The following is a 15,432-nucleotide window of genomic DNA, read 5'->3' as shown; positions in this document are numbered from 1 at the left end:
CACTTCACATTCACCATATCATTTTATTTTAATTAATATTAAAGCTATTGATTTTAAAAAAATATTTCAGAGAATATATCTACACAACTACTTCAAAGTTGTCTTTTTTTTTCTTGGTCACTAAAAATTGCCTTTTTATTTTATCTATACTATTAATATTTTACCTACTCAACATATTGAATTTTGGGTAAATTACACATTTAGTATATTAAATATCAATTTTAACCCATACAAGTACCTAAACTTTTAATTTTTTTTCAAAATCATACCTACATTTAGTTTTTGTTTCGTTTCAATACTGCCGTTAAAAATTTCAATTTTTTTTTTTCAAAACTTGACATTAAAATTTAAACAGGTAGTAAAATAAAACAAAATATATTCTTTAAGTATTGTTTTAAGAAATTGAAAATTTAAGTACTAAAACAGACTAAAACTGATAATTTAAGTATTAAACATGTAACTTACCCTTAAAAATTTACACTAAATAATTATAAACAAAAATGTTTTACGTAAAAGATATATATTTATGGAAGTATTTTTGTTGGAATATATAAGATTTGTATATAAAGTAATCAAGTATCGTGTTTGAATCTCAAAAATTAATTTTTTAATTCTTTTATTTAAAGATTACACCCAAAGTGTCAAATGACAAAAACACCCTTAGATAGTATGCGTCACCATTTTAAAAAGTTTTTCTCGGTAAACTACACATCTAGTACTTAAACTATTTTGATCTATTTCAATACCTAAATTTTTTTTTAAATCATGTCTAACATTTAGTTTTCATTTAATTTTAATACCCCGTCGTTCAAACTTAATGCATTTAGTACCTAACTATCAGTTTTAGTCCGTTTTAATAGTAAAACTTTCAATATTTTTAAAATTTAACTGTAAATTTTGAACGGGATACTTAAATAAAAAAAAAACTAAAATTTTTAACAATAGGTACCAAAATGAAACATAAACTAAACTCTAGATACGATTTTGAAAATTTGAAAGTTTGGGTACTAAAACGGATCAAAATTGATAGATAGGTACTAAACGCGTATTTTACCCAATTTTTTAAGTCATTTTTCAACTAAATATTCATTTCACTCGTGATACCAACTCAGTCAGGAACTTGTTATAAAGTATGAGTCACCAATGACAATTAAAAGTTCAATTTTTGAACCTCCAACATGATAATAATCCCATTTAAACCGTGTTCCCACAAACATACCATAGATAGGTTGCCTCCAACTGCCTGCAACAAAGTAAACATCAAGTGTCTAAAGAAACATCCACCAATTCTGAGATCCAAAGGACTGCTGATGATAATTGAAGTTTCAATTAAATCACCCCTAGTCATTATAAAAAAATATTATTTTTATTCGATAAAAATAAAGATCTAATTTTATAAATAATATATAGTGAGTTATTATTACAATTATCCTTAAATATAAGTTAAGTTTAAATTATTTTTCGGATCATATCATGTATTTTATACCTTAAATCCGAACTCAACCCAAATATTTATCTAAAAAACTCAGCCCAATTTAACCTTAAATCTTCTTAAAAAATCCAATCTAAATAAATTTGATCGAGTCCAAATCTGTCGAGTTTGAATCCCGTGACCGTCCCTCGCGTGAACATCACTTTAGCTTAACTCTGCTTTTAGAAATCTCAGCCCCGTGAATCTGGTGTAGGCCGGTCTCAAATAAAAACATTATTTTCCTCTTGTCAAAGAATATAATGTCTTCTCTAATTTTCTTTCTCGTGACAATGTAATTGACCGAATGGTAAACTACCGAAATGGTTAATTTCATTGGTAAACTATAAAAATGACCCCAACTACATAGAGTTATTTTGTTGAGTATTTCTATTATTAAAAGTTATAAAATGGTTCATTAACAATAATTTATTACTTTGTTGAGTCTATCGATTATTAAAAGTTACAAAAATAATTATTGAATTATAAGAAATTGACGGTAATCTAAGCTAGACGTTAACCTACGAATTATGATATGATAAAATCAAGTCATAAAATCTCAAACACCTATCAAATCTCAGTCAACATGTTAATGTCCAGCTCAGATTGTTATCAAATTTTTCACAGAAAATGATGAGTTTGGAACATATGAATAATCGAGTGATCATTTTGTAACTTTTAATAATCGATGGACTCAACAAAATAACATCTGGACCATTTATACTTTATCCTAATTTCATTTTCATAAGTGGTCATTTTTATCACTAAATTAAAAAAATCTAATTATTTATATTATCAATTGATAATACTTTAATTATTAAGAGTTACATATTGTTCCTTTAACAATGTCACATATTAATAAGGGTAAAATACAAATTTGATAACTAAACTTTACTTTCTTTTCTATTTTTCTCAATGTGCTTTAAATATTTATAATTTCCTCACTAAACTTAATATTTTAGATTTTTTTGGTCACTCAATTGTTTCCTCCTAGTTATGACGTTGTTTATTTTATTTTATTTTTTAATGAGTAAATTACAAATTTAATCACAAAACATTATTTTCTCTCATATTTCACTCACTATACTTTTAATTATTTTCAATTTAATCACTAAACTTTATGCATTGAATTTTTTTGGTCAATCCTATGTTAACAATAAAAAACACTATTTCATAACGTTGTTAGTAAGGAAACGACTGAGTGACAAAAAATTCAATGTATCAAGTTCAGTGAGGAAATTGAAAAGATTTAAAGTACAATGAGTGGTATAGGAGAGAGAGTAAAGTTCAGTTACCAAATTTGTAATTTACCCTGTTAATAATTGAGTTAATTTTTAATTTAGTTAAGCAATTTAGAATAAAATATTAAAGTTAACGTTTAAATTTCATATAAAATAATAAAAGAATTATTAAAATTTAAATAAAAATATTAATTTAATCAACTTCAACGATTATATTTTGAAAAATCTAGTAGTACAAAATTTACCCTTGTTTAAGTAATAAAACGGATAAAAACTGATAGTTTATGTATTAGACGTGTAATTTACCCCTGTTTTTAGATGCTGATTATAGGGATATAATGTATGAGCCACTGCATGTTTCAAACAGATTTTTCATTTGCTTTACCATTTCCACGATCCACAAAGTACAAACCGCGATGCTAAGTTTGACTTAATTCGTTTTTCAGAAAGAGAATGCATAAGCAGTTGGTAGTATAGATGCAATTTGTGAGTGAGATATTATCTTTGCTCTGACTACTTTGTGCTGCAGATTTAGGCTTTAGAAAACCATTTGATGCTAGTTGAGCTTGCTCGACTGCAAATGAGAAATGGAATTTCATTTGTTTTTGTTTCATTTGGAGTATAAACTATGTTCATCTTCTGACCCTTTTTATGGCTTGTTTTGTGATTGCAGAATTCTCGCCATTCTCACTGTAAGTAAGTGCAAAAGTTGTTGAGCTTTTGTGTGACGAGTCTTACCGAGGTTCTGAGCCTTTTCTTCTAGCATTCTTGTTCTTCCCTTAGCATGGTAAGTTTCTGCCATTTGCATAACACCATTTATATCTTTTTTATTGTTGGGAAAATAAACTAATTCTTTGTTCGATTGTTAGTTGCGTGTTATTCCTTTGTCCTAGTTGGCTAAGAAAGATTTAGGGATATAGTTTCATATTAATATATATAATATATACAGACACACTTGTATATGGTATGGCTAAGAAAGATTTAGGGATATAGTTATAAAACCTGAGTCATGTTAGGCTTCTCAAGTATGATTCTGTTTGTGGTGCAACTGTAAGTAGAAAAATGTTTTGTTTTGCGCACCTAGTGAATATTCTGAAGTCCTTTGGTGCTGCAGGCTACTTCCTGACGAAGATTTTCCATCCAAATATTGCGACCAATGGTGAAATTTGCGTAAACACACTAAAAAAGGATTGGAACCGAGTCTTGGATTACGACATGTGCTCATTGTAAGTTCCACTGGACCCAGACTTCATTCTGTATCTGTTTTTCTAAGTTTGTTTGATCATAACTGCCCAAGGACTGCAAATTTCTTTCGTTAATCCAGCTTTAGATCTTTAGCTTCATGTTTTTTCATCTTCCTCGGCTCTGCCAATGCCGCTGCGGGTATTTAGGTGTTTATTGATTGAACCATTTCCATAATCAGCTCTAAATGAACAGGCTGGCAAGATGCTGCTTGAAAACTATGACGAGTATGTCCGACATGCCAGCTGAGGCTCTCCCAACCCATCTAGACCTAACACATTTATTCATTGGTTCTTTAATATATATTTTGCGATGCTGAAATATAAAACCTTCAGCTGGAAGGGAATAAACCCGTCCAGCTGGAATGGCTTCGCATTTGGTAATATTACTTTTGTCGTTCGACTTGTACAAACGATCGATCAAGCTTTCAATTATTGTCTTCTATTACGCCTTACATGATATTATAGTATTAGTGATGCACTCTTGAAGGAATTCAATCGGCTTGCAGTTCTCACAATCTTCTGCCCTTAACACAGGCTTTATACCGGAATCCATGCGAAGCCGAAACCCAAGTTCAAATCAGGAGCTATTTGAGAGTCAACTACGGCACTGAACGTGGAGCAGCGTAACACCTCGGTTCTGAATGTTGAGTAGAAAAATGCAGCAAGCGGTGCCGGGTTATCATTACCAACCCCACTCGCTCCATCAACCATATCGACAAAAGGAGGCAACAATCCGGACCACCAGCATCAACAATCCACAGTTCCTGCAAGTGAAACCAGGGTTAGTGGAACCGGCATTGTAGGAATATCGGGCACCACCGCCTAAGAAGGAAGGTTTGCCGAAAGTTCTTGCGGACAAGAAGAAAATGGATGCTAGAAAGAAAAGTCTCAAGAGATTGTAAAGTCATGGTGTCTTGAGTAATAAAACAACTAAAAATGAACTTCATAAGGCGGTCGGAAACTGGTTGTTTGTAATGGATGCTTTATTTTGGGAAGGTGATGAATGCTTTAATTTGCTTTAGGAAGCTTTTTTTACAGGTTTTTTATATGCGTAGTACTTAAAGTGATAACGTTTGTAATGTTAGACATCTAAATGAATTAAAAAAAGATTTGGGGTACTTATTTAAAAAATGATATAGTTTAGACACTTATTTTATAATTAATTCTTCTTATAATAGGACCCGTCTACCTATGTCGTTCATTTAAGCCCTTAATTCAAAGGGCCCTTTGCACTCAAAATACCATGTGTAAGATATGGACTTTGTTTCAGAGGCCACTCCATAAAATCAACATTAGGAAAATATATAACTAAATATCAATTATTTCTTTACAAAGTTTCATGTCAGCATTTTTACAAAAAATATTTGGTATGTCAGTAGTTTTCGGTCTAACCGACTTTGGTCATTGAAAAAAAATTAAGGAGAAATGGTCACTACAACTATCGACCCGTCCAATTTAAGTCTCTAACGTTATTAATTCGTCCGATTTAGGTCCTAACGTTATCAGTTCGTTCGATTTTAATCCCTCAAATATGTTAGTAACTCCAACAAAAGGGATTTAAAATAGAAGGGGTTAAACGAAATTAATAGCAGATGGGCTTAAACCGGATAAACTGAGAATAAGGTACTATTTTCCCTTAAACTTATTTTGGTGACCAAAATCGATAAAACTAAAAATATAAGAGACTATCGACATAGTTTACCCGAAATATTTTGTTACCTTTTTCTTAGCATAATATTTACCTGCATAAAAGTTTAGAGGCATCACAAAATAGTAATAGATCTGTCTGGTCGCTTGTTTTTTCTTTCTTTTCTTTTTATTTGATAAACAATGACAACATTAATTTTAATGTTAATTGTCGATTATTTATATTTTTTATTTTTATTTTTTATTGTTTTATATTGCATCGTCTATTTATATCTGTTTTCTCAATTTCTAATAACTTTTGTCTATCTTTACCACATACATTTCTACGTCTTTTGGTACGTTTTTGACCATTAATTTTTTTTATTTTTTTATAATTTAATTTGACGACATATCGAATAGATGATATTTATTGTCATGTTAATCTTTATTGTTCTGAACTATTACATTGGATTGGATATGAGATTGACATTTAGAGATATTATTCTCACGACACTCAATTATGATTTGTTAATATTTATAGTTTTTTCAATAATTTAATCTAATGTTGTGGTTCATTTGTTAATATAGTCAATTTTGTTTGTATTTTTTTGAGTTTTATGGATTGAGTTTTAACGTTTTCCTCGTATAATCTTATATGATTTTAAGTGACTCGTTTCTTGTGTCAATGATTATAAATATATATCTTAATTATATATTTAGTTTACATTTACGATTATAAATTTTCGTTGTAATTTAAAAAAGTTTCCCCAATAAGTTTAACTAGGGGGTGTTCAATCAGTCGGTTCATTTAACCGACCAAACTGAACTTCCAAAATTTTATTAACCGAATTTTTCTTTAACCGTTAACCGAATCGAATTTTTTTTCAAAAATAATTAATCGAACTGAATTTTTTTCCAAAATAATTAATCAAACCGAACAAAGTTTGATTAATCTTTTGGTTAACATAATTAACCTAAATTTATAGATAATATATTTGATATTTTCTATAATTAGATTAATTCGATTAAATTCGAAGGTAAAACACTCTATATATAAGTAATATATTAAATTTTTAATAATTTCGGTTAATTTGATTAACCGACCGATTTAAAATCAAATTAACCGATAATCAAAGTTTAAGAAAAATATTTAAACATTAATTTATTGAACCTAAAATTAACCGATCAATTAACTAAAGAACTTCGATTCAATCGATTTTAACCGAAGTTTCAACATCTCTAAATTTAACAGCTTCAAAATAGCATTAAATTTTTTAATCTAGATCTAAATTAACTAATTCAAATCGCGTTTAATAAGTATAGATAATTTTTAAAATCTATGAAATAAATAAAATTCATCATCTTTAAAACAAAACAGATTCAAATCTATGCAGAAAAAATAAAATATCTGCAAATATCTTAATAATTTACTTACACTTTCCATTTCTTTTTCTCGTCTCCTTCCTCAAAAGCGAATCGAATTAGCCATTCACTCATTATTAGTGGTGGACTTTATCTCACTTACATCTCTTGTTTGCTTCACTTCGCCGCAATTCATCTTCATCTTCAGCCGTCCGATCATTAGTCTCTCTTAGGGTTTAGTTCCTCTCAGATTTCTCAATATTCGATTTGATTGCTGATTCCGTTATTCCTGTTGATATTTTAACAATTAGAAAGCAAGTAGAAGGAGGAGAAAAGAAGCGGCACAGGTGAAATGGAATCGGAGGATGAGTTCGATATGCACGACGCCAACAACGAATCGGGCGAAGAAGACGATTTCTACAGCGGCGGCGATGACGACGACGACGGTGCTGAGCCCGTCGGTGCTTATGACGATTCGGATGCGGTTGTTGCCGATTACGATTTCATCGACAACGATTCCGATGATTCCCACGATCTCGTCTATCACCGACACCAAGTATTTCTTTTTCTGTTCGATTTTTTTTCTTTGTTTTCGCTGGTTTTTCAATTTTCCTTTTGGAATTTTAAAACTCTAGTCACCTTGCTTTTGTTAGTGTTAATTAGAGTATTTTGTCATCATTTCATGATTTGGTCTGGTTTTGGTTAAGATGTTTGTCGAATCTATAATATTTAGTTTGGTATGAGGTAGGACGAGCTAAGTGACCAGCTCAAATGTTGAATGTGGAAGTACAAAAGAACCGATAAGATCATAAAATTCGAAAGGGAAAAACAAAGGATAATTATATGTTTCAACTTTCTATTAATTCTGTATATATTTTTAAAAAGCCATATTTCTAAAAATAGTTACTTATTTTTCCGTTTACATAAATTGCCAATTATATTCATGTCATTTATCAACCTTAACAAGAACTAGTAAACTGTCCACTTTTTTCGTTACAGATGCGAACTCTAGGGTATAATTACTCCGTACTAATTTGAATAATTTTTTTTGGGTGTATCATGTATGATTTTGCGAATTACCCTTAACTACAAGAATAGGGTTGACATAGATTGTATATGTTAGACAAATTGTAGTTTATTTTGTTGAGGTAGTGCTTGCAAAGCTTTGGCTATCAGGAATGTGTTTGATTTTCGTGTTGCCTTGTTTTTCAATTTTTTTGACAATATACAAAAACATTTTGAATTTCATTGGTGGATTTGGTTTAATGCAAGTTGTGTCATTGAATCCTAATAACTAGAAAGGAGACCTCAACTGTGAATGGAATTTACTTCTTTGCTTCTAAGATCGAAGCTTTTACTTAAAATGAACTTATTTTTTGCTTCTAAGATCGAAGCTTTTACTTAAAATGAACTATTAGATTATATCAATACTAAGATTACTGAACAGTTCATAGTGAATGTTGGAAAAACCTAGTTTTTCTAATGCTGCATAGTAAACTTACAGCCCTATCTAACGTCTAAAATTGAAGCAACTTCTCTTTGTCACTCTTATAATTGGTCTTGCAAATGTGATCATTTCTGCTTCACTTTGCACAGCATGCATTCAGCTATTTTGCTATTAACCCTCCCTCCAAGCTTATATCTTTTCTCAACCTTGTGTACATAAAAGTTTGTGGTTTTTGAGCGCTTCTATTGTTAATTATTTTGTTTTTCCAAAGCAGTTTGTATTAAACTGATGTTTCTTTTTGTCTTAGCAAAATTATACCATTTTGAGTGAAGTAGATATTCGCCAGCATCAAGAAGATGATATCATGAGGATATATACTGTGCTCTCCATCTCAAAGGTTGAAGCAAGCATCCTTCTACGGTACTATAGTTGGTGAGTGATCTTGATTGATTTAAATTATGTTAATTGAAATCTCTTTCCTTATGTTCCTTTTCAAATTTTGCTTAGTTTTTTTTTACTTATTTACAAAATTATTTTTAATGGACTTATAACTGCATCTCTGTAAATGTAGAGTGAAATTAGCATTGTTGTTCTCTGTTTTGATGAATAAGGGTCTATTTTGTAATCTATTGACAATGATATATTTGGCGGCTTGATGTTGTAAATGATTTATGATCATTTTGGACTTAAAGGAGCGTCAGCAAAGTACACGATGAATGGTTTGCAGATGAGGAGAAGGTTCGCAGGTCTGTTGGCTTATTGGAGAAGCCTGTAGTTCCATTTCTTGATGGTAGAGAAGTGAGTTGTGGAACACTCAACCAAGAGTTTTCACATTTTTTTTAGCTAGGATTTCCTATGCTTGTTCGGTCTGTGCTCTTTTACTCCTTATAACTTTTATTTTTCTTCACATTTCTTTTTCTGGCAGATGATTTGTGGGATATGTTTCGAAAACTATTCCTATGATAGTCTTCACGCTGCTGCATGTGGTCATCCTTTCTGTAAATCTTGCTGGGCAGGTCTGTTTTGATCCACCTATGCTTTATGTTTTTTGGTTTTTAGTTTTGATGTTGTTTCAAGAAGTTATAGGTCAGATTTTGGAAATCTTTTTTTGGTCAAAGCAATGACTGCACATGCTCAGCTGGCTTTGAAGGGGTAAAGGGATAAATGATGTGCGAATAATTATTTATTTCTATTATTTATCCTGATTATAATGAATACTCCATATTTTGGAGCTATTAATCAGCTTAATAGTGCCCCTGTACATTATTATCCACATTGTACTTTAGCTGTATGTATTGTTAAGCTCAGTAGCTGGCCTGACAGTATTTTAACCATTCTAGCTGTACTTTGTTAACCTTTCCATGGAACTGACCTTCATCTCAATGATTTTTCTGTCTGAGTTTATATGCAAAGCTATTTGAAGTTGTGTATTTACCGACCTTTTCATATTTTCTTGTGAAATTCTCTCATACATACCTTTGTTTTCTTGCTTAGGTTATATTAGCACAGCCATCAATGATGGTCCTGGATGTTTGATGTTGCGATGTCCTGATCCATCCTGTGCTGCTGCTGTTGGTCAAGATATGATTAGCGCATTGGCTTCTGAAGAAGACAGAGAGAAGTACTTCCGTTATTTCATTAGATCTTATGTTGAAGACAATAGGAAGGTAATAATACTAATGATATGCATATTCTGGTTTGTTTTATCCCAAAAAAATATGCGTATTCTGGCTTGTAGGATTTAAAACTTTTAAATTTTGTTAATGATTTTTGAAGTTTACTCTATACATTTGTTTTTAAAAAATATAAAAATATGAATTTTATGTAAACCTGTTTTCTATATTTTTTTATATGTTATTTTGTTGATCTTTTTCTTTTATTTTTTTAATTACTGTGTTGTGTGTATTCAGTACCATAATCACTAAAAGAAATAGATGTATAACTTCTCATTATTCAATTTTCACCTCTTTGGTATTGTAACCCATTTTTCTAAATTATTTATGTGCTATTTTGTAGACCAAATGGTGTCCTGCACCAGGGTGTGATTATGCTGTGGAATTTATTTTGGGCAGTGGAAGTTATGATGTTACATGTCACTGCTCATATAGCTTTTGTTGGAATGTAAGATTTTTTCACATTCTTTCTTGTTATAGTACCTTGAATGATTCACGCATAAGAATTTCTGCTTGATTTTATTTCACTTTCAAAATTGCTAACATGAATTTTGACCCATAGTGTGCATTTGACCTTGCAGTGCGCTGAGGAAGCTCACCGTCCTGTTGATTGTGGCACTGTAGGCAAGTGGATACTAAAAAATAGTGCAGAGTCTGAAAATATGAATTGGTAACTAGATTTATTCTAATACACGAGGTTGTTTAATTCATTCCAAAATGTGAGGTTCTTAAGTTTGTGTGGTATTGGCACACCTAAACGAAGAAATTTGCTTGCTTTCCCTTACCAAAAGTAAACAGTATGTGCGTTAGAGTGCTTTGTTATCTGAATATCACTTTTGCTGGAGAAAGCTTGTCTAGATTCAGTCCTTAATCATTTATGTTCTTTGCTTTGAACTCTTTTTGCTACATGTAGTTGATAATAATTCCCTTGTACATGATATACATAAGCACCAATGACAATTTTATACTAATGCATCATTTAACTTGCTTCTGAATATGTTGAAATTTGAGGTGAACAAAGTGAATGTGTCTTAATCTTATATATATATATATATATATATTATTCGATGCTATATTGTAATGGTTCTGCAATGTTATATCATTCGATGCTATATTGTCATAATGGTCAGTTTCTCAATCATTGTGTCTGTCTTAATCTTCAGGATATTGGCTAATTCCAAGCCTTGTCCAAAATGCAAGCGTCCAATTGAGAAGAACCAGGGGTGCATGCATATTACATGCACACCACCTTGTAAATTTGAATTTTGCTGGTGAGCTGTTACCTCTGCTTACATATGCGTTGCTTGTATTTTGATTAAACTTTGACATCGCAATTTTATTTGGGTTATTTTATTTTTATTGAAAAACAAAATAAATAATAGTCCTATTTGTTTGTATTTTTTGTAATTGTTTGTTTAGCTTTATTGTCTACTGAACAAGATTTAAGAGTACTTTTCCTAAATGGAGGCTGAACCTAAGATTTTGTGTAAAAAAATGATCCTTTCTCTTTCTGTATTTGTAGTGTGTTGTTTCTCCTCTTTATGAGAATTCCTATCAGTTGACCATGTGTATATGTAGGCTTTGCCTTGGTGCATGGTCAGATCATGGTGAGAGAACTGGTGGGTTTTATGCCTGCAACCGTTATGAGACAGCAAAGCAAGATGGTGTGGTATGGAACTTGTTCTTTCCTCTGGCATTCAGCATTTCCGGGGTCACCATTCTTTAACTTTCCTCCTTGAGTTTCTGATCCATAGTGTTTATTTATAGTACGACGAGGCTGAGAAACGAAGAGAGATGGCTAAAAATTCTCTGGAGAGATATACTCATTATTATGAACGATGGGCAACAAACCAATCGGTATGTATTACTTGTGAGACTTATAGTGAAAATGAGATGATGCTTGTCACTGTTACTGTTTGTAAATCCTATTGACTGCTTAAGTTTATTTTCTGGTAACACTTTCTGGGTGATTATGCACGATATACTTGAGTGAGAAAACACTTGCAGCTACTTCTAAAACTCTTCTTTACTTGATGCAGTCTAGGCAAAAGGCACTAGCAGATCTACAGCAAATGCAATCTGTGCATGTAAGCCAAAATTTGTATAATTTTTGACCAACTATTAGTGATGCTGGTCAAGACGATTATTTTTACTACCATTTACATGAATGTCATGAAGATAGTTTTTGAAGGCCATCAAAAGCATTGAAGAATGATAATTTTGTGTCAATTGCAGCTGGAGAAGCTGAGTGACATACAATGCCAACCTGAGTCGCAGCTGAAGTTCATCACTGAGGCATGGCTACAGGTAATTTCCAGAAATTTGCTTGGCTTGCTAACTAAATGTTACTTTAGCTCATCACTGCTACTTTAATTGTGCAGATAGTAGAATGTAGGAGAGTTCTCAAATGGACATATGCCTATGGATATTATTTACCGGAATATGAACATGCTAAACGACAGTTCTTTGAATACTTGCAAGGTAATGCTCTCCGTCTATGAGGTATGGCTAGGATAAATTGGACCACTCTTCAGAGTTTGTTATTATATTTATTTATCTTAAGCTTATTTTATTTATGTTTACGGATGCAAAAAAATTCACATATCGTTCACCTTCAATTAAGTGTGTTTTTTAGCACCTTCCGCCTCAGGCAGTACATACGTTATAGCATCCAAACCGCCCCTTGTGCCCTTAACATGACTGGTTTTTGCACTACTCGTGCTCTCTATTGTCTTGCAGGTGAGGCTGAGTCTGGGTTAGAACGACTTCATCAATGTGCAGAAAAGGAGCTGCAGGTTTACCTCAATGCAGAGGGGCCGTCAAAAGATTTTAACGAGTTTCGGACAAAACTTGCTGGGTTAACGAGGTAACTTTTTGCTTAAAATATATTCACCACGTAGATTCCTTTTGAAATTCATGATGATGTAGAATTTGATGATCTTATCATTATTGAAAAAATTCCATTCAAAAGCTTTGTATGTGTGGAAAAATCTCTTATGTTAGAGAATTGGCAACCCTTCTTCTGTCTAAATTAATTTGTTATAAAACTTCGTGACCAGTGTGACACGGAATTACTTCGAGAATTTAGTTCGAGCTCTAGAAAATGGTCTATCAGATGTGGACTCCCGTGGAGCCTGCAGCAGGATGGGCAGCTCGAAGGGCATGGGAGGCGGTAGCAGTACGGGAAGAAGTGGAAAGGGCAAGGGCTCAGCCTCTAGGCCCAGCTGCTCCAGCAGAAATATCGACGACTCTGGCCATTGGTCCTGTGAATATTGCACCTTCGCAAATGTCAAGTCGGCAACCATTTGCCTAATGTGCCAGCAGCGTCGATAAATTTCATTGGCTATTACCGGATCCAAGCCGGCCTTGCCTCTTGATTCCATGGCATAGGACTTTAGAGGATTGCCAAAGGGCGAGCAAAAAAAGTTTATTCCACTTCTCTTTTCATCTCTTAAATCAAATTTGCCGTGATACAACGCCTGAGAAACTGATATCGAGCGAAGGGGTATGTTTATGTTAAGTAAATTGTGTATAGTCATACGTGTAGGTCCGAAAACCCTTCGACTTGCTTCCATCGGAGTCTTTCCAATATATTCCAATACGTGTAGGACCGCAATGAAAATGGACGATAGGCTGAGCTGTGACCATCTGCAGTGATAAATAATTTGTTGTTGTAATCTTTCTAATTACACGGGGGCACTAAATTTATTACCCGCTTGTATTGTTGTATGTATAATTCGGTCAGATGTTTCCATTAATACTTGTAGATCGGTTGTCGGTGGTGTTGAATATCGAGTGGTTTTTTCTTCGATTATCGTCCGATGCTCGTTTTAATTATGTCTTACATGGTTTTCCTGCACATTTTGTTGTGTTTTCAGTAACATGCTGAAATGAACACAAAATATCCTCTAAAGGTTGATTCGTTTTGCTTATATGCTCAGGTAGAGGTGCACAAAAAATCTGAATATCCGATTTTGCACAAAAAATATCCGAAACCGGATTTGGGAAAAATCGGTTTTTTTAAACCGGATTGGATATTTTAAAACCGGATAGTATAACCGGTTTGGGAAAAAATTGGACGACCGGATTTTTTACCGGATTAAAAACCGGTTTTAAAAAAACTGGATAAAAAATTGGTTTTTTATCCGGAAAAAAATTCCGGTCTGAGGTTTAAAAAATTGGATGACCGGATTTTTTACCGGATTAAAAACCGGTTTTTAAAAAAAATCGGTTTTTTTCAAACCGAAATCGGTTACATCATCCGGCCCTCCAAACCGGTTATGATCCAAACCGATTTTTTTATAAACCGATTTTTTGACTTAGTGAAAAAATCAGATTAATTTTTATCCGATCTGAATCGGATTTAAATTCGGCTATGTGCATCTCTATGCTCAGGTATCTTTGTCTAGGATGATTTTTAGTAGGATGCGCAGTGCATGCATTTACACGTCCGATGATTTTCTATCCCTTGGAATTTTTATGCGAGTTTAAATATAGGGTAAATTATGCGTTTAATGTCCAAACTATCAATTTTTGTTTATTTTAATATCTAAACTTTTTTTTTTCAAATCATACTCAAAGTTCAGTTTTTGTTTTATTTTAGTATTCCGTTTAAAATTAGCGTTAAGTTTTGAAAAAATTAAAATTTTAGGTACGAAAACGGATCACAATTGATAGTTTATGTACTAAATGCATTAAGATTTTAATGACGGGGTATTGAAATGAAATAAAAATTAAATATTATGTATAATTTTGAAAAAAAAATAAAAGTTTAAGTATTAAAATAAATTAAAATTAATAGTTTAAGTATTGAATATGTAATTTACCCTTAAATATGTAACTTTCGTATTTAGAGCAAATTGGGTAAATTTTAATGTCAATTACTAAACGAGTACAAATACGAGAGTTATATATTTATGTCTAATACATGTTTGAATCGTCTTTCATCTTTTCATTCATGAAGTGATTCAGGTTAATATTTAGGGTAAATTACAACATATATCATTGAATTTTAGGTGTGGTATTGTTTATACCATTGAATTTTCAATATTGTCAACTATAACAATGAATTTTGATATTTGTTTTAATTATATCATTGAGTCGTTAAATCGTTAAGAATCTAATCAAAACGATGTTGTTTTGGTTAGGTGTGTACGTCGGTAGTCCTGTCGTCGTGTTGTTAACCAACTTAATGGTTCAGTAGTATAATTGAATTGAAAACCAAAGTTCAGTATTATAATTGGTAAAATTAAAAGTTCGATGGTATACACGATACAACATCTAAAATTCGATGATATCTAATGTAGTTTACCCTAAAATTTATATGTTTGTTTTCACCATTGTATTGTTCATTTAACCTAGTTTGCCTTAT

At 32.0% G+C, this 15,432-nt stretch overlaps 1 protein-coding gene across 2 annotated transcripts; it reads left to right on the top strand.

Moving 5' to 3' along the window:
• Window positions 1-1,148: 1,148 nt before the first annotated feature.
• LOC120209752 (probable E3 ubiquitin-protein ligase ARI8) lies at window positions 1,149-13,875 on the top strand. 2 transcript variants are annotated; one of them, XM_039208674.1, is made up of 16 exons: window positions 1,149-1,156; window positions 7,264-7,497; window positions 8,696-8,820; window positions 9,081-9,186; window positions 9,314-9,404; window positions 9,883-10,055; window positions 10,405-10,509; window positions 10,643-10,731; window positions 11,225-11,332; window positions 11,640-11,730; window positions 11,829-11,918; window positions 12,101-12,148; window positions 12,297-12,368; window positions 12,443-12,542; window positions 12,801-12,927; window positions 13,121-13,875. In XM_039208674.1, the coding sequence occupies exons 2-16, from the start codon at window positions 7,294-7,296 to the stop codon at window positions 13,392-13,394; spliced, it is 1,803 nt and encodes a 600-aa protein (XP_039064605.1). In that variant the 5' UTR covers window positions 1,149-1,156; window positions 7,264-7,293; the 3' UTR covers window positions 13,395-13,875. The 2 variants fall into 2 exon arrangements, with proteins under 2 accessions (XP_039064605.1, XP_039064606.1); XM_039208675.1 differs by lacking the exons at window positions 1,149-1,156; window positions 12,443-12,542 and having other exon boundaries at window positions 7,060-7,497; window positions 12,297-12,373; window positions 12,790-12,927.
• Window positions 13,876-15,432: the final 1,557 nt, after the last annotated feature.

This window comes from Hibiscus syriacus, unplaced genomic scaffold (assembly GCF_006381635.1).
Source record: "Hibiscus syriacus cultivar Baekdansim isolate YM2019G1 unplaced genomic scaffold, ASM638163v2 tig00020118_pilon, whole genome shotgun sequence".
In the NCBI taxonomy this organism is placed as follows: Eukaryota; Viridiplantae; Streptophyta; class Magnoliopsida; order Malvales; family Malvaceae; genus Hibiscus; species Hibiscus syriacus.
This window is presented reverse-complemented; position numbering and strand designations above follow the sequence as displayed.

Excerpts from the sequence above, each read along its gene's own strand:
- LOC120209752 (XM_039208674.1), top strand. The coding sequence starts at position 7,294 with ATGGAATCGGAGGATGAGTTCGATATGCACGACGCCAACAACGAATCG. Across the intron at positions 8,821-9,080 it reads CTTCTACGGTACTATAGTTG|GAGCGTCAGCAAAGTACACG; the intron begins GTGAGTGATCTT and ends TTGGACTTAAAG. Across the intron at positions 11,919-12,100 it reads GATGGGCAACAAACCAATCG|TCTAGGCAAAAGGCACTAGC; the intron begins GTATGTATTACT and ends TACTTGATGCAG.